Source organism: Nicotiana tomentosiformis, chromosome 5 (assembly GCF_000390325.3).
Source record: "Nicotiana tomentosiformis chromosome 5, ASM39032v3, whole genome shotgun sequence".
Classification (NCBI taxonomy): domain Eukaryota; kingdom Viridiplantae; phylum Streptophyta; class Magnoliopsida; order Solanales; family Solanaceae; genus Nicotiana; species Nicotiana tomentosiformis.
In genome coordinates, this window is record NC_090816.1 from 75019411 (window position 1) to 75043895 (window position 24485).

Genomic DNA, 24485 nt, shown 5'->3' on the forward strand with positions numbered 1-24485 from the left:
TGCACAATTTGGAACTCCACCAGGCAAGGCTTAGCTAGGACAATTGCTAAAGTTCAATTTCATTTGCTTGAATTAGCTCATTATGTACTACCAAATCTGAGTACGCTGCTCAACTTTAGTAATAGGATTGATGTAATTACATATTTTAATTTCCTTCATTTTGTGAGACCTCCTCACATGTATTTTGTTTTTTTATTATTATTAATAAAAAATACCACTAAGCACCCAGCATAGTGGTATATTAGCTAAAAAAGGAAGAAATATGTATAGGTTTCTGTGACCTTCCACTCCAATTATGTACAAAGGCTTGTCATAACTTGCAATAGAAAATGTTTTTGTGTCACAATTCATCTAAAAATCATGGGTGAAGAAAACTTTCCGTTCCAATTATGTAGCACTCATCAGAGTACATATCAGGCCTTGGCCTAAATGGCCTTCGTAAATCATACAACATCAGATCAACACGTAAATTTTCACAATCTGATGAATTGACAAATTAAAGAGAAGAACAAACATAAAGAGAGAGAAATTCTGGCCCGCTAAAGTCCAATAAACTCGAATTAAATTACATCAACTACTTTATAAGATTGATCAGAATCATGAATTGGTTGTTGTTCGTTGGAAATACGCTTACAGTTGTTCCTAATGGCGGTCAACCCATCTGGGTACTGACCGGCACTGAGCCACGCCTCCACGGTGAACAGTTGTTGGCTGCATCGTTTGTGTTCTGCTGTAGACGTAACTTCCACGTAGTTACAGTACCATCCGTGGTGATCACCTGATCCATCAGAAGTCAAGTTCATTTTACAGATTGGCGCAGTCAAACACGGACCACGGCCCGTAAACATATCCAATTGGTCCATTTCAAAGTAGTTGTAACCTGGCCCCATAAGCCCACCCCAAGCCTGTAGGTTGTTGATTCTAAGCCCATGGCCATTGGCATCATAAAGAGACAAGGTAATTTTTGAGTCAGTTCCAGACCCCCAGAATGTCCCAGTCCGAACATAAGCTGTGTATACACAATTCAGTTCCTGCATTTTCCCATCAAATCAGCAATTGCCAAACAAAAACAAAATTATGGTATAGTGACAAATTTATAATTTAGAATCAATGTGTTCTGTTCTTACTCATATTTGTTTCTTTTCTTTCATACATATATAAATTTATAAGGTAATTAGGAAGTAGACGCAGCGAGTTCGACATAAATTACTGCGTCTACTCTAATTAAATCCGTCAACATAGAAGAAGTAGAGAAGAGTGACTTACAGTGCCATAAATAGAAGAAACGGAGATGGAGAAGAGGATGACGAGATGCAACCAGAATTGGTTAACTTGTGCTACTCCCATGGCAGCTTCTGAACACTCGTTCTGTCTAGTTGTTTCTTTCTTTATAAAATGAGAGGCAAGTGCTTTTGAGATAGTAGGAATGATAGTATGATACTTTATTTATAGATTATATCAAAGTTCACAGGGTACGATATTATATTGAGAGTTGTAGGATCAAAACTATAATTAGGCAGTAGGCCTACCCGTGAGCCACACTATAAAAGTCCTAGTGGAAGAACGATTACTATATAGGACTCATGGCGGCTAATTTGACCTGCCAGACGTATTGTTGACTTATTTCCATTTTATATAATAATATGTGCACTTGCACCTCTCCGTTCTATCCTAAAATGATTATCGCACTTCTATATTGTAAAGTGAAGCCAAACTTCAAATCTGCTCAGAAGCCGCCATGAGAGAGAAACATGCATGCACCCACCTAGTTATATTTACAGGAAAAATATAATGAAAAAATGAAAGAAATTATTTGGGAAATCCCACCATCTCCACTTGCTCGCAATAAAGGAAGATCCACGAAAGGAATGCGTCTTGTTTTTCTTTTAAAACTAATATTGATCCCATCCTCTTTACAGCTGGCAGTTCGAGTTATTAGCCGCCGTGAATCTAATTTTATTCATCCACTCTCAATATAATATCGTCTCCTCTAAGCTTTTATCCATTATAAATAAACTACACGTATCATACTATCACTTCCACTATCTCAAAATCATTTACCTTTATCCTCTCATTTCTCGATAAAGAAACAATTTCTCTTGCACAAGTAGCTGTCATGGGAGTAGCTTATCAAGTTAACCAATTCTGGTTCCCTCTCATTATCCTCCTCCTCTCCATTACCATTTCTTCTATTTCTGGAGCTGTAAGTCACCCCCTCTCTCTCTCTCTCTCTCTCTCTCTCTATATATATATATATATATATATATATATATATATATATATATATATATATTATTTTTTCTAATGTCTATTTGATAAAAAAAATATTTTTTAAAATATTGATCATAGCTCACATAGTAACAGAATCTGCTACTTTGTCACAGTCCTAGAATACCCTCATGTTTTTCATTTTGTATTTGCATTTTACTCTGCTGATTTAATAGAAAAATGCAGGAACCAAATTGTGTGTACACAGCTTACATTCGGACTGGGCCATTCATGGAGGATGCAACTGACTCAAAAATAAGCTTGACTCTCTACGATGCGAGTGGCTATGGAATTAGAATCAAGAACCTAGTGGCTTGGGGTGGGCTTATGGGCTCAGGGTATAACTACTTTGAAACTGACCGCTCAGATATGTTCAGTGGCCATGGACCATGTTTGACTGGGCCGATCTGCAAAATGGTCTTGACTTCTGATGGTACAGGCCGACACTCCGCATGGTACTGCAACTACGTGGAAGTCACCTCAACAGGAGACCACAAACAATGCAGTCAACAGCTCTTCAACGTGGATCAGTGGCTTAGCACCGATCGTTCGCCGTATCAGTTGACGGCCACAAGAAACAATTGTAGGCGTATGTCAGGTGACCAACAACCCATTGTTGTTGATGTAATTTAATTCGAGTTCATTGGGCTACTTACAAACTATATACTTAGAGAATTTCTCTCCTTCTTTCTTTGTATCTCTCTTTTTGAATTATATACCAGTGTGTGGCAATTTTAGCATCAATCTAATGTTGTATAATCTGTGAAGCCCATTTAGGCCAAGGCCTGATGTGTACGCTCATGAATGCAACATTCTGGAAAATAAAGAATTCGTCCTCTCTTTTCCTTGTTTTTTTTAAAACCTAATTTCATGTCTTACTGTTTCTTTATTCATCCAACCACCGATAGAAACAAAACATTGAGTACAAATTAATTTTTTTTATGAAATAAAAGTAGTTTAGTAAAATATAAATAAGAAACAGAGATAGAAAGAAGAAGTTTTTCAAAGAAGAAGTTTTTCACTTCTTCTAGTGTGTCTTTCCATTGCCATTTACACAGCCTTTTATAGGCACAAAAATGAGAAGACTTACTATTGTAAAATAGTGCATTTGCCATTTACACAGCCTTTTATAGGCACAAAAATGAGAAGACTTACTATTGTAAAATAGTGCATTGGATGGACATAAACTATGAGAATCCATCCATAAGCTATTCAACCACATGGGCATCCATATCTACAAACTATTCATAACAATTTTTGAGTTTTCTAGCTAGATAAAATAAATGAAGGAAATTGGATAAAATAAGTGAAGGAAATTGTATTCAGGTCACCCATGTGGATCAACCCAGATCCATGTCAAATGTATATAGTATATATATAAGGGAGAGAGACACAACTGTTGGAAAAGTTCCTAAATAGTTTGTTCACCTGTAAAATGGTACAGTTGAATTTATACGCGGTTTCTTGATAAATGAATTAATTTGATTCTAAAATAAATAAATAATTGAAGAATTATGCAATACTTAGCCTTAAGATATGGACGAAACAGCAGAAGTAACAATTCCAGGAACAAGATTTTCGGGCACAAAAATAAAAAGAATCGAGAAATCAGAAGCTAAGATTGGATTGAGTTTTGTATAAAATATAGTATAAGTTTGCCAGAATAGTCGCTGCCCTCCTTACAATGACACCCGAGCTCACTATTTATAGCTATGAAGAAGGTCTTAGGGTCGTGCCCTTCTTTAATGTCAATTATGAGGAGTATAGATGAAGATGTAACGGTGAATATAAATACAAAATTTTTTGTAACGGGTAATTGCTCTTAATGCCATGAATATTCCCTATTTAATGCTACTGGAAGAAGAGCATTTATCATATTTTTATGAGCATTATTCTTTCCGGTGACAAACAAAATTGTTGTCTTCAGTCATCCCCACGTCTTGGGTTCCACGTGTCCCTTTCTTGGACAGTCACGTGCCATAACATATTTTACCCAATACAGATAGTCCCCATATTTTCTGGTGACATAACTTTGTGTTACCGGAAAGTTAGTAGAAACACTCTTTTGGCGGGAATTACTATAAATCCATCTGAAGGCTACTGACGGTTGATTAGACGCATGTCTCTCCATATTTAATGCCCCGAACACGCGTCTTCCCATGATTCAACACTTCTTTCGCCGATTATCGAGGTAATTCCGGCCATGAATTTAGCTGCCAAAACTTCTACTTATACGTATCAACTTCCACCCTTACACTTTATAACTTCCTTCATATAATCTTGCATATTGTTTCTTCATCTTTTTCCTAATTCTCTTCAAACTAAAAACCCTTTCTTTCCTACAATGGCCTCTTCCTCAAAACGTACCGATTTCTCAAAAAGCAAGAACAAAGCCGAGGACTTTTTTCCTCCAACAGTGGGTTCCATCATCCCTAGAAGTCTTATTACCACAAAAGACTTCGAAGAGAAATTTCCTACCGCTAATTCTCGTACATGGGCCGTTAGCAGGTATCCTTCTTCAATACGTTCTTCAAGCATTCCTGCTGTGAGGGAGGACTGTCGCTGCCATGACTTAGAAATTATCGTTCCCGATCTATCGGAGTGAGTCAACCTTCCCAAGGAAGGTTTTACATATGTTAACACATATCCCTTTACTTTGGGTGCGATTTCTTTAGCAGAGAGATTGACTCCATGATTGCGGAGTTTTGCCTCCGTTACCAGATGTGTTTGGCACAAGTAAGTCCTTATGTATGGAGAACGATTGCTTGTCTCCGGAGTTTGTGCCAGGAAACTGGGAAGAGCTAACCTTAGCTCAAGTGATGAATCTTTATTCTCCCAAAATCTTCCGCGGGGGAATGATAAACCTCTGCAAGCATGGCCACCATGCCTTATTGTCTAGCGATGATGACAACAACCGTGGATGGATGGAACGATTCGTTGCAATTGCCACCGACAATATCATTCCAGCAATGGCTTCATCCTTTCCGGTCGCTTGGAATCGCACTCGTAAGCTCTTTATTTAATAGTTCCTTTTACTAAAAAATCTTTAGTAGCCGTATTGATCTTCCATTCTTCGTTTGTTTCAGCAACTCGGTGGGTCCCACCGGTGATTGAAGGTTTGGACTGGTGGACACAAAAGATCTTGTGGAAAGACTTGGCCCCTAAATACGAGTGGAAGGCCAAGAATCATGGTAATTCAAACTTATCTCATTTCAATTTTTCATATAAAGAACTTGATTGATCTCTTCTAACCTGTCTATGAAATTAGGTCTACCTGCGGGCTCTGTTGCTGTTCCCGAGGAGGATGTCTTGGTTGATCCTACTGATGCAGCGAGGCTGCTTCAGGAGGCGCTTACTCGAACAGGTAGCTCTGGGCCTGCTTTGAGAGCAAATGCTTCTTTTCGGAGTACCCAGCTAGAAGATAAACAACAAAAGAGAAGACGGTCCTCTGCAGCCGGGGAAAAGAATAAAAGGGCGAAGATTGATGCCCCTGAGTCATCTCCGGTATTGATGTTGACTGGACCTCCTTCCGGGCCGGTCATAGACACCGTGATGATCGATGATGATGGAGAAGCTAGTGATGAGGGATCTTCTCTACATAGAAGATGACGATCCTCATCATCTCAACAAGATGCTTACCTGTTGAGAGGGCTACACCAACCGAGGACAATGTCTCGGCACTTTGGGGAGAATTTGATTTAGTAGATACTGTCGACTCCCATTTTCGAGCCCCAATTGCTGTGTCTGATACAACTTTCTATACCGGCCAGTGGAGCTTGCTAGTTATCTGAAGCCTTTAGTAGATAATGCAGAACAGGAGCAACATGTCGCTCGCCTTTCGGAACTGGAAGCCAAAGCTACTGAAGATATTGTATTGGAAGGTCGTTTGCGGCAGAGCGAGCAAGAAGTAGTAACCCTTAGACAAGAAATTAGCCCTCTGAGGGTTAGATTTGACGAAGCCAAGGCCAAATGGGTTGAAGTCCATAACGTAGTTCTTGCTGCAATCGAACGTGAGGCTACCTCCGCTGAAAGAGTGATTACCATAGAGGCAACCTTGAACTCCAACATTGAAGAGCTTGTTATTGTGGGGCAAAACACGCCCAACTAGAAGAGAAGTACATGAAAATTATCAAGCATAATAGGCTCTTTAGTTCAACTGTACGTGTCCTTTATGTCAGCCTCAAATATGCTACATCCGCCTAGGAAAATCTTTCGGTCGAGGTAACTCAACTCAAAGAAGAACTCAAGCGGTGAGCCGCTTCCCTCGTTGTTGAAAAAACTTATGCCATGTACAGCATGAGGAGAAAAACTTTGGAAGAGGCCAAAGCTGGTGTCATTGACTTTGATGCCGAAATTGTAAAGGCCCGCGAGCTTGAGTTAGCTGCTAAAAGTGGACTCCCATCAAGGTTTGATGCACCTGGTCCTTCTGGTTCTGGTTCAGAGATTACGAGAACTGAAGAAAAATCAGAGGATGATGATGTCGAAGAGAAAACTGATAAAAATGTTGAGCCATCGATGGGTCCGTCTACTTCCTTTCGGGGGCGCAGACACTTATCTTCCTCCTGGTTCCGGAGACAATGCAATTTAGCTTTTCTTTTCTTTTCCAGTTCTTGTATCTATGCCATTTTGTCATGTTTTCATTAATAAAAACATCTTTTCCTCAAGTATTGTCTGAGTCTTCTCATTGTTAGAATATGCAAGCCTTTAATCTTTGCATTTTCTTTAAGAATTTTGCGCAGATTCTTTTGCATCTTACTACGTGAAACCTTTAGGTGTATTCTCCCCGAAAGCATTTTTTGTTCCGGGCATCAGCCCTTTTCCGTGAGGGCTCTGATAAGTATTTGCGCAAGTTTACTTTATGAGTCCTTTTCGTATGCGGCTTCGGGTGGATTTTTCCCCGATGGCATTTTCGATTCCGGGCATAAATTCTTTCGGAACCAACCCTTTAACAACAGGGTTTTTATAAGAGAGGGCCCTCTTATGTTTATTGTTCTCTTGAAGAGGACGTCTCCTGTTCATTACGGAACTAACATTTGAAGTACTTATTTAACATTCAAATGATAAAGTTAATTCATCGTTCAGACAAGAAACAAGATAAAAACAAAAGGATTTCATTTTATTCCCTCTATTTTTAAAAACTACATAAGCATTTGCTATGTTGAAAAGAAATTGCCATTACTTGTGGCTAACTTGCACAACTAGTTTCTACGGGGCTGTTCGTGCAGTCCCCGGTCCCGATGACGTAATTATATTTCCTAGTTTTTGTTCCCGGTCGATGTGGCAGTCAGTATTACTGTATCCTCATATCATTCCCCCCAGTGTTTGAATGCGAATAATGGGAATTGGAACACTGGAATTTGTGCTCGTGTGTGATCAGATAAACTTTGCTCAATGGCAAACTTAACTTCCCGGTGGGAATTTGCTACAGAGCAAAAAATTATCTAACCATCCCCGAGTGGATCTCTGCTTGTGTGTCTTGCTATTAAAGGCCTTATTGTTTCTGTCTTCATAGTGTGCTTTCTGTTGCTGCCTCGTTAAAAACCTTGCTAGAAAAACTCAATTGGGACAAAAACTGAATGAAGAGAAAAAGAGTGCAGCACATACTTTCTGATCGGATAATGTTCATCAGCAATAATATCTTTTGAGGTGTGCCACGTTCCAATTGCTGGGCAACTTTTCTCCATTTTTGTTTTCCAACTTGTATGAATCTTTTTCGGTGATAGCTGAGACCCGGTAGGGGCCTTCTCACATTGGACTTAGCTTTCCCACATTGAGCTCCCGGGTATTGTGAGTTACTTTATTTAGGACCAAGTCACCTACTTTGAAATAACGGAGGTTGGCTCTTCGATTATAATACCGCTCCGTTCTTTGCTTTTGAGCTACCATTCTTACATATGCCAATTCCCTGCGTTCATCGAGCCTTTGAGGGCATCCCGTCATATCATCTCGGCCTCTGTGGGCAAAATCGTCAACGTATACCAACTGATCAGGTGCTGTTGCATATATAACGCCGTAACCTTTCCCCATATCCCATATATTTATAATATACGGGTATATAACGCCATCTGGTCATGGGTATTGTACATGTATAAATGAATGCAATGCATAATGAAATAATTCAATAAGATCTCTCGAAATGTCATAATATCAATATGCCTTCGGATATACTTTATCAACTTATGTATTTTGTGAGACCCATGAACAGACGATATAATAATAGGACACATGGGGAATCAAGAACATAGGCACCCCTAGTACATTTATGAATAGAGTCATTTATGAAAGTTGCACATTTGCTCGTTTCATTTGTATCACATAGATCATGCCAAAAGGAAAGAAGGGATAACCTTAACATACCTGGTCTTAACCCACTCGCTCAAGAGCTCAACTCGTATCCACTTCGCGAACTATGCAATAACAAGAATAATACTATTGTCAACCATATGAACAATTCTCTTAATCGCATAACGGAAGATAACCTATCCTACAATGAAATGGATACGATTTCTGCTATTCTTATCATTCCCTCAAGCCTACCATAGTCAAGGTAATACAACAACCCTACTAGCAACTCCCACAACAAGTTTTACAACCCAAACTATGATACAACGAGCGGCAAGCTCGGCTACGATTATCAAACATACTTCTTCAATATTTCTTTCCTTCAAAACACATATCAATGACAACTACAACTATATATCCAAGTTACTCCAATGATTTCCAGCCACAACACAACTTCAAACATTACCGAATAGCCGACACAATAACAACAACGTCAAAATGCGATTTTCCGCTATTAATTCCATAATTCTCATTCCACAATTTAGCCATGACCTAGACGAATTTAAATATACCAAGGAGAGGAAAATTCTTACCTTATTTGCCAAGAAATACTCTTATTCAACCTTACTTTACATCAAAGAAAGCCCAAATTAACCAACTCGCCAAAATGGAACAACTAGATCGAGGCGGTTGACAAAACCAATATATTGTCTTTGAGTAAGATTACACTTTGCTTTCATGAAATTTTGAGCTCATGTTGCTGAAAATCATCTCAAATTAACGTTCTTTGCTGCTACACTATGTTGAACATATTGTAACACCATGAAAACTTTTGAAGTATTTTAGTGTAAAGTCCAGTAAATTTCGCAAGTGAATTCAAGGTTTCGTAGTGCCGGAGTAGGCTTGCGTGTTTGAGGATGGTATAAGATCTTCGCGGCGAGCTTGCTCACCGCGGTTCGGACTTTTTGGGTTGAACAATGCACCGGAAAGTAAAGGAAAATATTTTGGCAAAAAAGCGCGTTTATGCGGTCCATTATGCGACCGCATAATAACTCTGTGGGCCGCATAATGGCCGCAGAAGTGAGCAGGATAAGGCCAGTCTGGGGGCAATTTTGCGGTCGGCTATGCGGCCGCATAACTGTTATGCGGTGCATTATGCGATTGCATAACAGTTATGCGGACCGCATACACGGGCAGAATTTTTGATCGTTTTGGTCTGTAATTATGCGACCGATATGCGGTCTGCATATCCATTATGAGGTCGCATATACGACCGCAGAACCTGTTCCGGAGCTCCATTTTTGGGTTTTTAAAACCCGACCCTACTTCGTTAAATACACGCTTTGGGTCATTTTTGAGCAAAAATCTGATGTTTTAGAGAGAAAGGAGAGTGTTTTAGAGAGAGGAAAACCCTAGGCTAATTATTCATCAAGTCTTGCTCAAATCTTGGAAGATTAACAAGGAAAACCCACAAGTTCTCCATCTAAGAGGTAAGGTTCCATACCCTAGTTTTCAATTTCGAATTTGGGTAGAAGATGGTTGATTAGAAGTATGATTCATGGGTATGAGATTATTATTTATACATGTATGTACCAATAAGAATTGTGGAAAGATTGTCGAACTGAAATAAGTAAGGATTGGGTTGTGGAGTGAAGAAAATCTTGTAGAATAACCTTGTAGTTAAATTTTCACACCTAGTATCTGATAAAATGCTCAAATGAGCTGAGACCATGAATATCTTCCTAATTATGGTTCAATTTTGTTATGTCTCAAAATAGATCGGGATTGCTAAGAATTCCGGATCATTCTAGAGTTAAGGAAGCTCGATTGAGGTATGTTGGCTAAACTTTCTCTCTTGGAATCGAATTCCATATTATTTTCGTAAGTTTCAAAGTATGGGTTACATATTAAAAGGTTATGGCTTTGAGTCGGGTTTCAATGAAAGATAGTATGCCAAATTGGGTGAGAAAATCTCAATATTTTTAAGACTCTTAATTGCTCATATGTGTACCTAAAGTCTTGATTTGGAAATGTCTTATTGTTGATAATCTATAAAGATGGTTGGAACTGAAATAAGTTAATTGGGGATATAGAGTGTGGCCAACGTGACAAGAATGTAAGTTATGATTATGTCTAGTAATGCAAATGATTTGAGAAAATGCGATAAAGAATGTGAAATGAGCCTCGACTCAATTGTTTAAAAATGACTACGAAGATAGAATTGTCTAAAAACTTTTGTACTAAATTCATGCCCATTAGTGGCTGCTTTAACTAATGCTTTGATTTATAAATATATCAAGTGTGATTCAGGTTCTATATACTCATGTGTTAAAATTGTACATTGTCATTTCTGGGGAAGAGTATTGCAAGATTAAATGGTGTATTGACTGTTTATGATTTTTCATGTGTGTTTCTATTGTTGGTTGGTATGCCTCATTCTTTGGGAAGAAACCATTTGTGTTTGAAGTTTCCATTTCAAATAGATTTGAAGTATATGATTTCTGAAATATCCTATATGTTGATACTTGATGGTGATCTTTGAAATTGAAAGAGGTGAAAGTGTGGAATATGAAATACGGCCATCGTGCCAGGAATAAAGAATCTTGTGAATGGCCTAATGAGCCAAGGAAATATTATCGTTGTGAATGACTGGAAATACTAATGAGAATTCATACAATGTGAAAGATGTTGAGGTGAGTACAATTGTATTTATGATATTTCTATTTGCAAATCAAATCAAAACTATTTTTGGGAGCATCATTAGCAATACCGAGGAAGGGTGGGTTATAAGGCCCACACCTGAAACTACACGTGCCGGTGTAGGGGTGGATTGAGATTATTCCCCTTATTTGGGATGAAATTGGAACTTTTGGAAATTGTGATATTATTCCTCTTAATTGGGATGAAACTGGAACCTTTGTGGATTGGAAAAGTCAACCCACACGGCATATATGGAAAGGCGGCCTAGCTGATTGGGTGGAGATCAAACGCCATATTGCGCATATGGTGGTACTACTCTTGGTAACAACTTTCTTTTGCATCACATGTCAAACCACATTGTTCGTGGGAAGTGGCCTAGCCGATCGGGCGTGATCGGACTCCATGCTAACAAAGACGGTGCTATATCGGTGTTAATGATCTCCCAACCAAAATTGTATATGAAATTCGTATTTTGAAAAGTATTATGTTTTAAATGAACATTTGGATATTGTTGATTATGACTTGTTGTTTCTATGTGTTGCCTTTTCTCATATGGGCATTTTATTTTGAAAGAGGACTTTTAGCTATACATACTAGTGCTATTCGACAGTACTAACATCTCTTTTGCCAGGGGCGCTACGTCTTTAATGGATGCAAATGGTTCTTCAGCAGGCGGCATTGATCAGTGATAGCAGTGCACTATTTTCAACTTATTTAGTAAGCCCCACTTCATTTCGGGGTCATGTATCTTTTGTTTCTCATGTACAGTATTTTGAGGTATAGCCAGGGCCTTGTTGCCGACATTTCCATATTGCTCTTCTATTGTATTTAGAGGCTCCGTAGACAGGTTGTGGGTTATGGTTGATGTTGGGAATTGAACTAGAAATGTTGGTACTTGGAAATTATGTTTTTATTAATTCTATAAACTCGTAATATTTTGGAAATTATGAATAAAGCTACTAATGGGAATGAAAAGAGAGTTGTTAATAAAATATTTTCAGTGATTGATTAATGGAGTACATCTCTTTTTTATTCATGGATGAGTTTGGATAGAAGTAAGTTTAATAGGCTTGCTCGGCCGGGTTCTCTCGGTTGAGCGCCGGTCGCGCTCCCTGAGTTTGGGGCGTGACACCTATCTATTCTTCAATTTAATTCTCAAATCAAGTGAAACAAGAGACATAATTGTAACCTTTTTCCATTTACACATGTCCTCCTTAGCTTCTCTCTTGAGACATTGAGTTTAATAGTGCCACCACCACTTATGGGTGTAGATTAGTCACTAATGTTGTTGCCACCATGTGACATGTGGAATGTTATCCACTACACCAACTATATACTTAATAATTCAATTAAATTAGTCTTCCACTATAATTTCCCACTTAACTAATTACACACATAATTAATTTCTAAATCTCATTTCACTTAAATACTAATCACTTTTAACATACTTTATATATCTTACTTACATGGTCACATGGTATATTGTATTGCACTAGTCCATAAATACGGGGTATTATAGCTTGGACCATTTTTTCATCCCAAAATGACAAACTTCGACGAAACTCATTTTATTCAATTCATTTACCCTCTGACCTTCACGAATTTACTTATCACTTGTTATAAATAGCATAAATACTTATAATCCCATAAATAAGCTTATCCTTGAACTTATGTCAATTATCTTACGACAAATCCAACGTTCCAAAGTACGGGATGTAACAGGTTGACTAGGGATAACAACATTGGTTGGCAATAGAACGCTCAAACGGGCCAAGGAGAGCCTACAATCACTTATCAAACCAAGCAAAACTTAGGATTTTTCCTTGAAACATATTCGGGGAAAGTTCTATACCTTTCGTGCAGATACTTGGACTAGTAATTCATCTCACCCCTCACGCAACTAGATTCTAAAAGAGGATAGAGTTGAGGGCCCACAATGACCACATTCAAGTTTAAAGATCACTATGGTCCTATTAAACCACTCGATGATTGCTAAAGTTAACTCAAGAGTCACAAAGTCACTAACTAGAGCTATTTCTTTCAAAATCCTTGTTTCTAACCATAAGCACGTAGTTAAGTGTGTTGGTACCAATTGAAGCATGGTTGACTCTTCGAGCATGACTTAATTAGGTCTTTTTATACATTACTACTACTATTATTACCGAAACACAAAAACGGACTCATTCCCTTAAGAAGGTTGTCACGCCATCCATCGTTTGAACGTGTCACTCGGTTCACACAACAACTACCTTTGAAAAGAACCGTAGCATTAAGAAAACCAAAGGCTTATTATCTACTAAAGCATAAAAAGAATCTACAAAAAAACAAAAACTAATATGGAAAAGATAAAGAAGCTAATAAGGAAAAACAAAGATAAAGAAGCTAATGAGCAAAACTACTAAAGATAGAATGAATATACATAGTAAGAGAGAGAGAGAAGATAGATAAATACAAATAAGAAAAATAAAAAGTATCATCAAATTATTACAGGCCAAATGTATCAAAGTGTACCAAATGTGTCAAATAAACTCCACCTCCCTCCCCCCCTCCCCGAATAAAAGTAAGAACTATCCCCAATGCTTAGAAAAATAAGAGTAAAAGAGGAAAGGGTGAAGAAAACTCCCTATGGCTCCTTGGATATCTCGGTATCCCCAGAAATGTCATCTCCCTCCGGATCAACCAATTGGATATCGTCATCCTCGACTCTAGGTGGGGCTAGGTTGGCGAACATCTCACGCACTGCCTCAGTAGTGTCGGCAGCAAGGTCTGGCTCTTCAGACTGGCTAGCTGGTGCTACTGGTGCATATGGGGCTGAAGGATCTGGGGAAGACTGGTGCAGGTCAAGTAGCATGTCAAAGGGAAGGTCTCCTGCTGTAGCAATTTTGTGCACTTCTCTCCGGAGCTTATCCACTTTCTTCTTGCTGGCCTGGGACTTTCTCATCTTCTTTACTTCTTTTCCCAGCTCTTCAATCACCGACCCGTGTTGTACCAAGGTGCTCATGATTGTCTTCTGGGTCTCCAAAATCTTCTTTAGGGTCTCATCAATGGTAGAAGGAGCCTGAGGTGCCTGAGAAGTGGATTGCGCAACAACAGTACTAGACAAGTCAGACAACTTTGCAGTATCCGTCTGTATCCAGTTGTTAAGACTCGCCAATGTCTGGGAGACTCGCAATGCAGATAGTGGGGAAGTAGGCATGGGCACTGGCCTTAGAGCTATGGTAGGAGTTGTATTAGAGGTTATGGATGATGACAGAGGCATAGCTGTGGCACTAGAGGAAGGCTCAGCCGAAGTGGATGGAACATCAACTGACTCAGAAACTACCATGGCTAGCTCATCAGACTAGCCTGTGGTGGTAGGAGGCTGAACTTTCTTCTTCGGGTTGCTCGCATCACTAAGTAAATACCAATCAAAAGGCTTCTTCAACTTCACCTTTGTGTCAAAATCCCTTGGCTCTACCTTTGCATCGGTAAGATATTCTGTAATAGTGCTGGGATACGGGTATGACGAGCTATCCTACCGTGCTATCACTGAGATGTTGGCCAACATTACAACACCCACATTGATTGGGTAACCGGCCATGATGGAATCCACAAGCACTACCCGAGGGATGGGAATGTTATATCCCGCATTTCGTACGTAAAAGTTTCGTCGTAAGTAAATCGACGTAGACTCGGGGATGAGATTATTTTTTTAGGCTATGAGCATTTATGCTATTTATAACAGGCGATAAGTAAGTGCCGTAAAGGTTAAAGGGTAAACGAATCAAAGAAAATGAGTTTCGTTGAAGGTTGTCGATTTGGATTAAAATATGGTCCGAGCAATAATGCCTGGTGTTTATGGACTAGTGCCATACAAGGTACCACATGACCGCGATAGTAGGGTACATAAAGTGTGTTAAAAGTGAGTAGTATTTTAAGTAATTTGAGATAATTCTTAATTATGTGGATAATGAGTTGATTAATGGTTAATGGGAGATTAATTAGTTAAATAAGACATTAGTAATTAATTAAGATATTGGGATAAGGCCTAAGAGGCCCAAAAACGTGGCAGCCCCAAGAACTGAATATGATTCATTATATCTAGGTGGGCAAATTAGAAGCCTTTAGCAAAGAATTAGTCATCCTATGTGGGGGCCTCCTAAGGTAGCATTACTAGTTCAAAATCAATTGCAATCTCTTAAGAAAGAGTTTCAGCAAAAGCTTACTTTGCATAGCAACATTAATACCCCTCTCTTAAGAAAGAGTTTCAGCAAAAGCTTACTTTGCATAGCAACGTTAATACTCCTATCTTAAGAAAGGGTTTCAGCAAACATTATTGTGCATAAGCAATGTGATTACTCACATCTTAAGAAGAAAGTTTTTAACATAGATGATTTTGCAATAGCAACGTTATTGCTTCGAGCATTTCATACGAATTGTTCCCTATTTCGATCTCGCTATTACGTATTTCGTCGCGATTAGCGTGTGCTAGAAGGATTGTCAAGAGAATCGGTTCAGGTATGTTAAGGCTATCCCTTATTTATTTTTGGCATGACCTATACGACACAAACGAAACTAGTAAATGCACAACTTTCATAAATGACTCTGTTCATAGAAGTATTAGAGGTGCCTACGTTCTTGAATTCCCATATGTCTTATTACTATATCGTCTGTTCATGGGTCTCAGAAAATACATAAATTGATAAAGTTTATTTCATGATATTAATCAGAGGTATAAGGGTCTTATGACATTGCGAGAGATTTTATTGACGTACTTCTCATGCATTGCATTCATCTATACATGTACATTAAACCATGACCAGATGGTGTTATATACGCGTATATATGTATATATATGTATATGGGATATGGAAAAGGTTACGGCGTTATATACGTACCACCACCTGATCAGCTGGTATATGTTGATGATTTTGCCCACAGTGGCCGAGATGATATGATGGGATGCCCTCAGAGTCTTGATGATGTTATGTACACCTATACCTATGGATGACACGACATTCATACGCACATGCATGACATTATAAATGTTTCAGGATTTACAAAGTGATTTAGACTTACAGGCAGAATTCTTGTCGGCTCGCCCTACGTATTCCGCGCGTATATGTACATATGTCTTTTGGGCAGATTTCCCTCATGTATGTTATTCTCGTATTTCAGCAGATGTTATTCATGTTTATATCTTAGTTTCATACTCAGAGGTATTCGACAGGTAGGACTCGGGCACTCATCGTGGCCCATCGATTTGGGTCGTGACAAAAGTGGTATCAGAGCAGTTCTGCCCTAGGGTTGTCTACAGGCCATGTCTAGTAGAGTCTTGTTTATGGGTGTGTTGTACACCACACTTATAGACAAGAGGCTACATGATATATAGGATGTTATCCTCCCTTCTTATCTTAGATCGTTCGATATAAGAATTTATGTTCCTAATGATATGTTACGTTTTTAGCGATGCATCCGAAAACTATAGCCGCCCAGAAGGGCAAGTCTGTGGCTGGTGAGACTACTAGTCAAGCGCCATGAGTTACCAGGGCTTGGGGAGAGTCTCATAGTGAGATTCCATCTCAGACCTCACGTACCTATCACGCCCCAAAACTGAGGAGCGCAACCGGCGCTAAACCATGTGAACCCGGCCGAGCAAGCCTATTTAGATTTCCTTCTACCCAAACTCATTCATGAATAGTGAGAATATATATGTTTTCGTTAATCAACAAATAAATTGATCATGTATACAATACCAATTTCTTACCATCAGTTACTTTATTTTAAAGTCTCAATTCCAAACACATTTTTCATAATCTGAAGTGGAAATACTAATTCAAGCACAACACATGAGTTTGACTTCCCCAGCACCATTATACAACCCACACTATGTCTACAGAGCCTCTATAGATAAAGATGAGTATAATGATAATGCCGGCAATAAGGCCCCAGCTATACCTCAAACAGAATACACAAAGAACAAAAGATGCATGACCCCGGGATGAAGTGGGGCTCACCAAGTCAGCTGGGAAGAAGGTGTACTGCTATCACTGATCAATATCTCCTTCTGTTGAACCACCTGCATCTATTTAAAGATGCAGCGCCCCCATCAAAAGGGACGTTAGTACCGTCGAATAGTACTAGTATGAAAACTAAACACCAATTTAAGAATTTAGAAATATAAGATGAATATGATGAACCAGTGTAGCAATAGTATAATATAGATAACCGTTTAAACCAGAGCAAGCTTATTAAGAGCTATCAATAACATTTATTGGATTTAAGATGAGATCCTCTGTAACCATCTTCACACAAAGCGGCCCCGCTGCCTCACCCGATGTATGCAGGTGGAGGTGTATGTACAATACCACAACTCTTATCAAGCAGTACTGCTGCCTCACCCCAATGTATGCGGGTGGATGTATAACCACAGTACCAAGAACCTACACAAAGTGTCTATGCCGCGTCACCCCAATGTATGCGAGTGGAAATGCATCAACGATACCAATACCAACACAAAGCGGCTATGCCACCTCACCCCAATGTATGCGGGTGGTGGTGCCACAACAACACCAAAACTATACACAAAGCGGTCGTACCGCCTCACCCCAATGTAAGGGGGTGGAGGTGCAGTCCTACAATACCATAATCCCTACACAAAGCGGTCATGCCGCCTCACCCCAATATATATGCGGGTGGAAGCGTATCACAGTCACAATCTCTATACCATAATCTCCACACAAAGCGGTCATGCCGCCTCACCCCAATGTATGCGGGTGGATGTGTATCACAATCACAATCTCTACACAACTTGGCATAATAACTTTTACATAAATCACGACTAGAAATTATAACATGTGGATACATAATCCATAGTTTGGGACACATCCTCAATTTATAATGCAATATTATAAGAGCATTTGAAACACGAATTGAACATATATCTTCATCACAAAACTTATCGAAATACTCCATTTATAATCAACATCTCGGAACTTACAAGAATATTGGGAATTCCAATTCTTAAAGAAGAGTTTAGCCAACATACCTCAATTGAGCTTCCTTAAACTCTAAAACTTTCCAGAATTCTTAGCAACTTCAATCTATTTTAGAAATATAACAAATTGAATCAAAATTAGGAAGATGATCATGGTTCTAGCTCATTTGAGCATTTTATCAAACACTAGGTGTGCACAAGGTTTCAAGGTACTTTTATGGAGTATTCCATCATGCCACAATAAAAGTTATGCGGTCGCATAGTCGACCGCATATTTTTTTCCAACTGACCCAATTAACTGCCTCACTCTGCGGCCATTATGCAGTACGCAGAGTGATTCGGCGGTCCAATAGTGGACCGCAGAAATGCACTTTTTCGCCAAAAATATTTTTTTTACTTTCCGGTGAATTGCTCAACACATAAAACCAATTCGGCACCACAAAATATTATTTTCTTTTGCAAAATTATACGGGGCCTTACATTATCCCCCACTTAGGATCATTCGTTCTCGAATGAGGGTCAAAATCTGTTATTAGAATCTTATGCAACTCAGTTTTTCATACCACATACCAGCAGCCCCAAATTTGACTAACTCCCTAAATTTTCAAAACTTTCGCCAGAGTTTCCTTTATAATTAGGCCTATCCATCTGTAAGAGAGCCCTAGAAATACATCTTAACAATATATACATATTCCAACGACATAACATAATACAAAACAACACCAACTGTGGCCTCATTAGCAATATATTTCCAGAAAGGAACACCGTTAACGCCAATTGTTCAAATGATAAATACATGGTCATTCAAACAAATAAGGATACTTTTTCTTCCTCAACCTCCCAAGTAGCCTCTTCAACCTGTTGGTTTCGCCACAACACTTTCACGGAGGTAATTTCTTTATTTCTCAATTTTCAAACTTGCCGATCAATAATAGAAACTGAAATCTCTTCATAAGTCAATTTCTCATTTACCTCAATAGTTTCAGCCGGAACAATGAGTGTCGGATCTCCGACTAATTTTCTTCAACATAGACACATGAAACACCGGGTGCACTAATGACATCTCAGGTGGTAGTTCAAGCTTGTATGCCACCTTTCCGGTGCATTGTTCAACCCAAAAAGCGGCACCATGAAACATTGTTCAACCCAGTCCGAGCCGTAGATGAATGTTTCTAAGCGGGGAAAATGTTATATCCCGTATTTCATACATAAAAGTTTCATCGTAAGTTACTCGACGTAGACTCGGGAATGAGATTATTTCTGAGGTTATGAGCATTTATGCTATTTATAATAGGAAATATGTAAGTGTCGTAAAGGTTAAATGGTAAACGAATAAAAAAAAATGAGTTTCGTTGAAGGTTGTCGAATTGGGTTAAAATACGGTCCGAGCGATAATACCCGGTATTTATGGAATAATGTCATACAAAGTACCACATGACCGCGATAGTAGAGTACATAAAGTGTGTTAAAAGTGAATAGTATTTTAAGTAATTTGAGATAATTCTTAATTATGTGGATAATTGGTTTATTATTGGTTAATGGGAGATTAATTAGTTAAATAAGACATTAGTAATTAATTAAGATATTGGGATAAGGCCTAAGAGGCCCAAAAACGTGGCAGCCCCAAGAATTGAATAGGATTCATTATGTCTAGGTGGCCAAATTAGAAGCCTTTAGCAAAGAATTAGTCATCCTAAGTGGGGGCCTCCTAAGGTAGCATTACTAGTTCAAAATTAATTGCAATCTCTTAAGAAAGAGTTTCAGCAAAAGCTTAATTTGCATAGTAACGTTAATACTCCTCCCTTAAGAAAGAGTTTCAGCAAAAGCTTACTTTGCATAGCAACGTTAATACTTCTCTCTTAAGAAAGCATTTCAGCAAACATTATTGTGCATAAGCAACGTGATTACTCACATCTTAAGAAGAAAGTTTCAACAGAGATGATTTTACAATAGCAACGTTATTGCTTCGAGTATTTCATACGAATTGTTCCCTATTTCGATCTCGCTATTACATGTTTCGTCGCGATTGGCGGGTGTTAGAAGGATTGTTAAGAGAATTGGTTTAGGTATGTTAAGGCTATCCCTTCTTTCTTTTTGGCATGACTTATACGACACAAGCGAAACTAGCAAATGCACAACTTCCATAAATAACTCTGTTCATAGAAGTATTAGAGGTGCCTACGTTCTTGAATTCCCATATTTATTATTACTCTATCATCTATTCATGGGTCTCAGAAAATACGTAAATTGATAAAGTTTATTTCATGATATTAATCAAAGGTATAATGGTCTTATGACATTCCGAGAAATTTTATTGACGTACTTTTCATGCATTGCATTTATCTATACATATACATTGATCCATTACCAGATTGTGTTATATACATGTATAAATGTATATATATGTATATGGGATATGGAAAAGGTTACGACGTTATACACACACCACCACCTGATCAGCTGGTATATGTTGATGATTTTGCCCATAGTGGCCGAGATGATATGATGGGATGTCCTCAGAGCCTTGATGATGTTATGTACACCTATACCTATGGATGACACGACATTCATACGCACATGCATGAGATTATAAATGTTTCAGGATTTACAAAGTGATTTAGACTTACATGCGGAATTCTTTATTCCATGTTTCATCTATGTCTGTTATGTACTAATTTTTATGCCTTATATACTCAGTACATTATTCGTACTGATGCCCTATTTCCCGGGGCCTGCGTTTCATGCCCGCAGGTGTAGGTAGACAAGCAAACGGTCCCCCTTCTTAGGATCCTTGATCAGCGAGAGTTGGCATGCTCCATTTGATCCAGAGTTGCTTTTGATTGTGGTACGATATGCTTGTATACATATATGGGTATGACGTATCCTAGTCCCGTCCTTGTACAATTATATATTCTATTAGAGGTCTGTAGACAGTATGTATAGTTGGATAGTATGTGGCCTTGCCGGCTTCCAGTTATGGGTATATAGTTGACTATAGCAGCCTTGTCGGCTCGCCCTACATATTTCGCACGTATATGTACATATGTCTTTTGGGCAGATTTCCCTCATGTATGTTATTCTTGTAATTCGACATATGTTATTCATGTTTATATCTTAGTTGCATGCTCAGAGGTGTTCGACAGGTAGGACTCGAGCACTCGTCACAGCCCATCGGTTTGGGTCGTGATAGGGAAGGTGAGTCTCATTTTGGCATGGATCCAACCTGCTGCAAACAAATGTCTGCCACCCCTTTGCCTCAAAATTCAAGGTGTTCTGCTTAATGGGTACCCCGGTGGATATCCATGGTGGTGGTGGCCCTGGTGGTGCTAGAATCTCAGCTAACCAAGGTTGGACTTCCTCCCTCAGTGCACACTTCTCCAAATACTCGTCTCAACATCTTCAAATCCCAAGTACGCGTTTAGCGTATGCTGATCAAATCTCACCTTGAGTTTGTGTACTTTGGTCACCTTCATCCCTTTCTTTATGTGAGCCACATTGGCATAGAATTTGCGGACAAGGTATTCTTTTGCATCCACTACACTATGGGTGAACCACATACCCCCCTTTCATGTCCGTCACTGTCTCAGTATGGCTGGTTTGTACTTTTCCAAATCCTTCAACAAAAATTGTCGCTCAAGAGTTAGCAGCCTCACTGGCCATGTTACACCCCATGTTTTCGTACATGAAAGTACGCAATAAGTAAATTGATATAAGCTCGGAAATGAGATGTTACATCCTGCATTTTCATACGTTAAAGTTTCTTCGTAAGTTAATCGACGTAAGCTCGGGAATGAGATTATTTTGAGATTATAAGCATTTATCCTATTCCAAAACAAGTGATAAGTAAATTCATGAAGGTGAGAGGGTAAGCAAATCGAAGAAAATGAGTTTCGTCAAAGTTTGACAGTTTGGGATAAAATACGGTCCGAGCTATAATATCCCGGTATTTATGGACTAGTATCATACAAGGTACCACATGACCATGATAGCAAGATGTATAAAGTATGTTAAAAGTAAGTAGTAGTTTAAGTAATTTGAGATAAATCTTAATTATGTGGATAATTGATTAATTGTAGGGATAATTACGGTATTAAGTAGGATTAAGTGGATAAGGATCCTTTTGGGGGCTGCCACATGGCATGAAACTAGGCCAAAGTAGCACCAATGTGCATGATGAGTCACAAGACATAAAATGCCTTGTTTACACGTAAAAATTCTTGGAATTACCTTGGTTGGGTTTCTTATTTGGTAATTCACTTTCATAGGTATGTTAATAGTTTTGTTGCATTTTACTCCCTTTCTAATATAGTTGAAAGTTTTCCTTTAAGCCTAAAAAAATTTGATACATATTTTGGCAAGTGGGAAAGACATATTTTACATGGAGAAGCTTTAATCTCCTAGGAGTTGGATATGATTACCACCTTAGTTTGCATCATTATGGACGTGAATTAAGCCATCAATGTTGGATACTAAGCTTGCTAATGGATGAAGCTCAAAAAGCTCGTTTGAAACTTCATAGTATGATAAAGCGTGAAATTTGCGATTCTAAGGGAGTACGATGCAATCTTTCTCAAGAATATCATACGAATTTTTTCCTACTTCGATCCGCCGTTACGTGATTTTTCGCAATTGACGTATGATAGATGAATTGTGAAGAGAATCGGCTCAGGTATGTTAAGGTTATCCCTTCTTTACTTTTGGCATGATCTATACGACACAAACGAAACGAGCAAATGCACAACTTCCATAAATGACTCTATTCATAGAAGTATTAGAGGTGCCTATGTTCTTGAATTCCCATATGTCTTATTATTACATCATCTATTCATGGGTCTCAGAAAATATGTAAGTTGACAAAGTTTACTTCATTATATTAATCAAAGTCATAATGGTCTTATGACATTCCGAAAGATCTTATTAACGTATTTCTTATGCACTTCATGTATTTATACATGTACATTGCCCGATGAACAGATGGTGTTATATATGCGTATATTATATGTATATGGGATATGGGAAAAGGTTATGGCGTTATATACGCACCACCACCTGATCAGCTGGTATACGTTGATGATTTTGCCCATAGTGGCCGAGATGATATGATGGGATGCCCTCAAAGGCTTGATGATGTTATGAACGCATATACCTAAGCATGGTATGACATTTATACGCATATGCATGACGTTGTAAATATTAATGATTCACAGAGTTATTCGGACTAACATGTCGAGTCTTTTACTCCATGTCTCTCTCATGTCTATTATTTACTGATTTTTATTCCTTACATACTCGGTACATTATTTGTACCAACGTCCCTTTTGCATAGGGACACTGCGTTTCATGCCCGAAGGTCCCGATAGACAGGTCGAGAGTCCTCCAAGTAGGCTATCAGCTCAGCGGAAGGTGTTGGTACGCTCTATTTGCTCTGGAGTTGCTTGTTTGGTCAGTATGATTTAGACGTGTATTTTTTGGTATGGTAGAGCTCTATCCCGACCTTTATGACAATTATGTATTCTTAGAGGCTTGTAGACAGATGTCATGTACGTTAAAGATTATATGGCCTTGTCGGCCTATGTTCAGTGTACGAGTGGTTATTTTGGTCTTATAGGCCCGTATGTCATATGTATAAGTTGGTATTTCATGTTGTATTCTACTTATCTCACGGCAGCCTCCCCGGCCCAGTTATCTATGATAGTATGATACGAAAAGATATGTTATGTCGGTACTCGATTGAGTAAGGCACCGGGTGCCCGTCGCGGCCCATCGATTTGGGTCGTGATAAAAGTGGTATCAGAGCAGTTCCGTCCTAGAGAGTCTACAAGCCGTGTCTAGTAGAGTCTTGTTTATGGGTGTGTCATGCACCACACTTATAAGCATGAGGCTACAGGGCATTTAGGACCGTCACTCTTTCTTCTTACTCTAGATCGTGTGGTAGAGCTCAGTTGTAAAAACTCAATTTCCTAAACTCTATCTTATTCAGAATACGACGATGCCTACATCTAGAAAGATGGTTGGTAAGAGATTGAATGTGGCTATAGAAGAGTTGAGTCAAAGGAACTCAATATTTGCATCATGATTATGATGGATAAATATGAGGTATTCAGCAGATCATGTGTGTACTAAGATGTGTAAACTTCTTGATAAGGATCTCTAAGGCAAGAATGTCTATCCACTCTTATGGTAAAAAGAAATAAGAGAGTCAGAAGGTGGATACAAGTTTCAGCAAGTAAAAGAAGCAAGATGAAAAAGGGTACGAGCT

At 38.7% G+C, this 24485-nt stretch overlaps 2 protein-coding genes across 2 annotated transcripts; one reads left to right on the forward strand and one right to left on the reverse strand.

Annotated features, from left to right (window-relative positions):
- Nucleotides 1–365: 365 nt before the first annotated feature.
- Nucleotides 366–1485, reverse strand: LOC104091938 (PLAT domain-containing protein 3-like). Its single transcript, XM_033655007.2, has 2 exons — nt 1267–1485; nt 366–1031 (listed from the first exon to the last, which is right to left on the reverse strand). The coding sequence occupies exons 1-2, from the start codon at nt 1345–1347 to the stop codon at nt 561–563; spliced, it is 552 nt and encodes a 183-aa protein (XP_033510898.1). The 5' UTR covers nt 1348–1485; the 3' UTR covers nt 366–560.
- Nucleotides 1486–2027: 542 nt separating this feature from the next.
- LOC104117243 (PLAT domain-containing protein 3-like) lies at nt 2028–3117 on the forward strand. The gene is made up of 2 exons (XM_070175001.1): nt 2028–2203; nt 2455–3117. Exons 1-2 carry the CDS (start codon nt 2117–2119, stop codon nt 2899–2901), a joined length of 534 nt encoding a protein of 177 aa, XP_070031102.1. The 5' UTR covers nt 2028–2116; the 3' UTR covers nt 2902–3117.
- The last annotated feature ends 21368 nt before the right edge of the window (nt 3118–24485 follow it).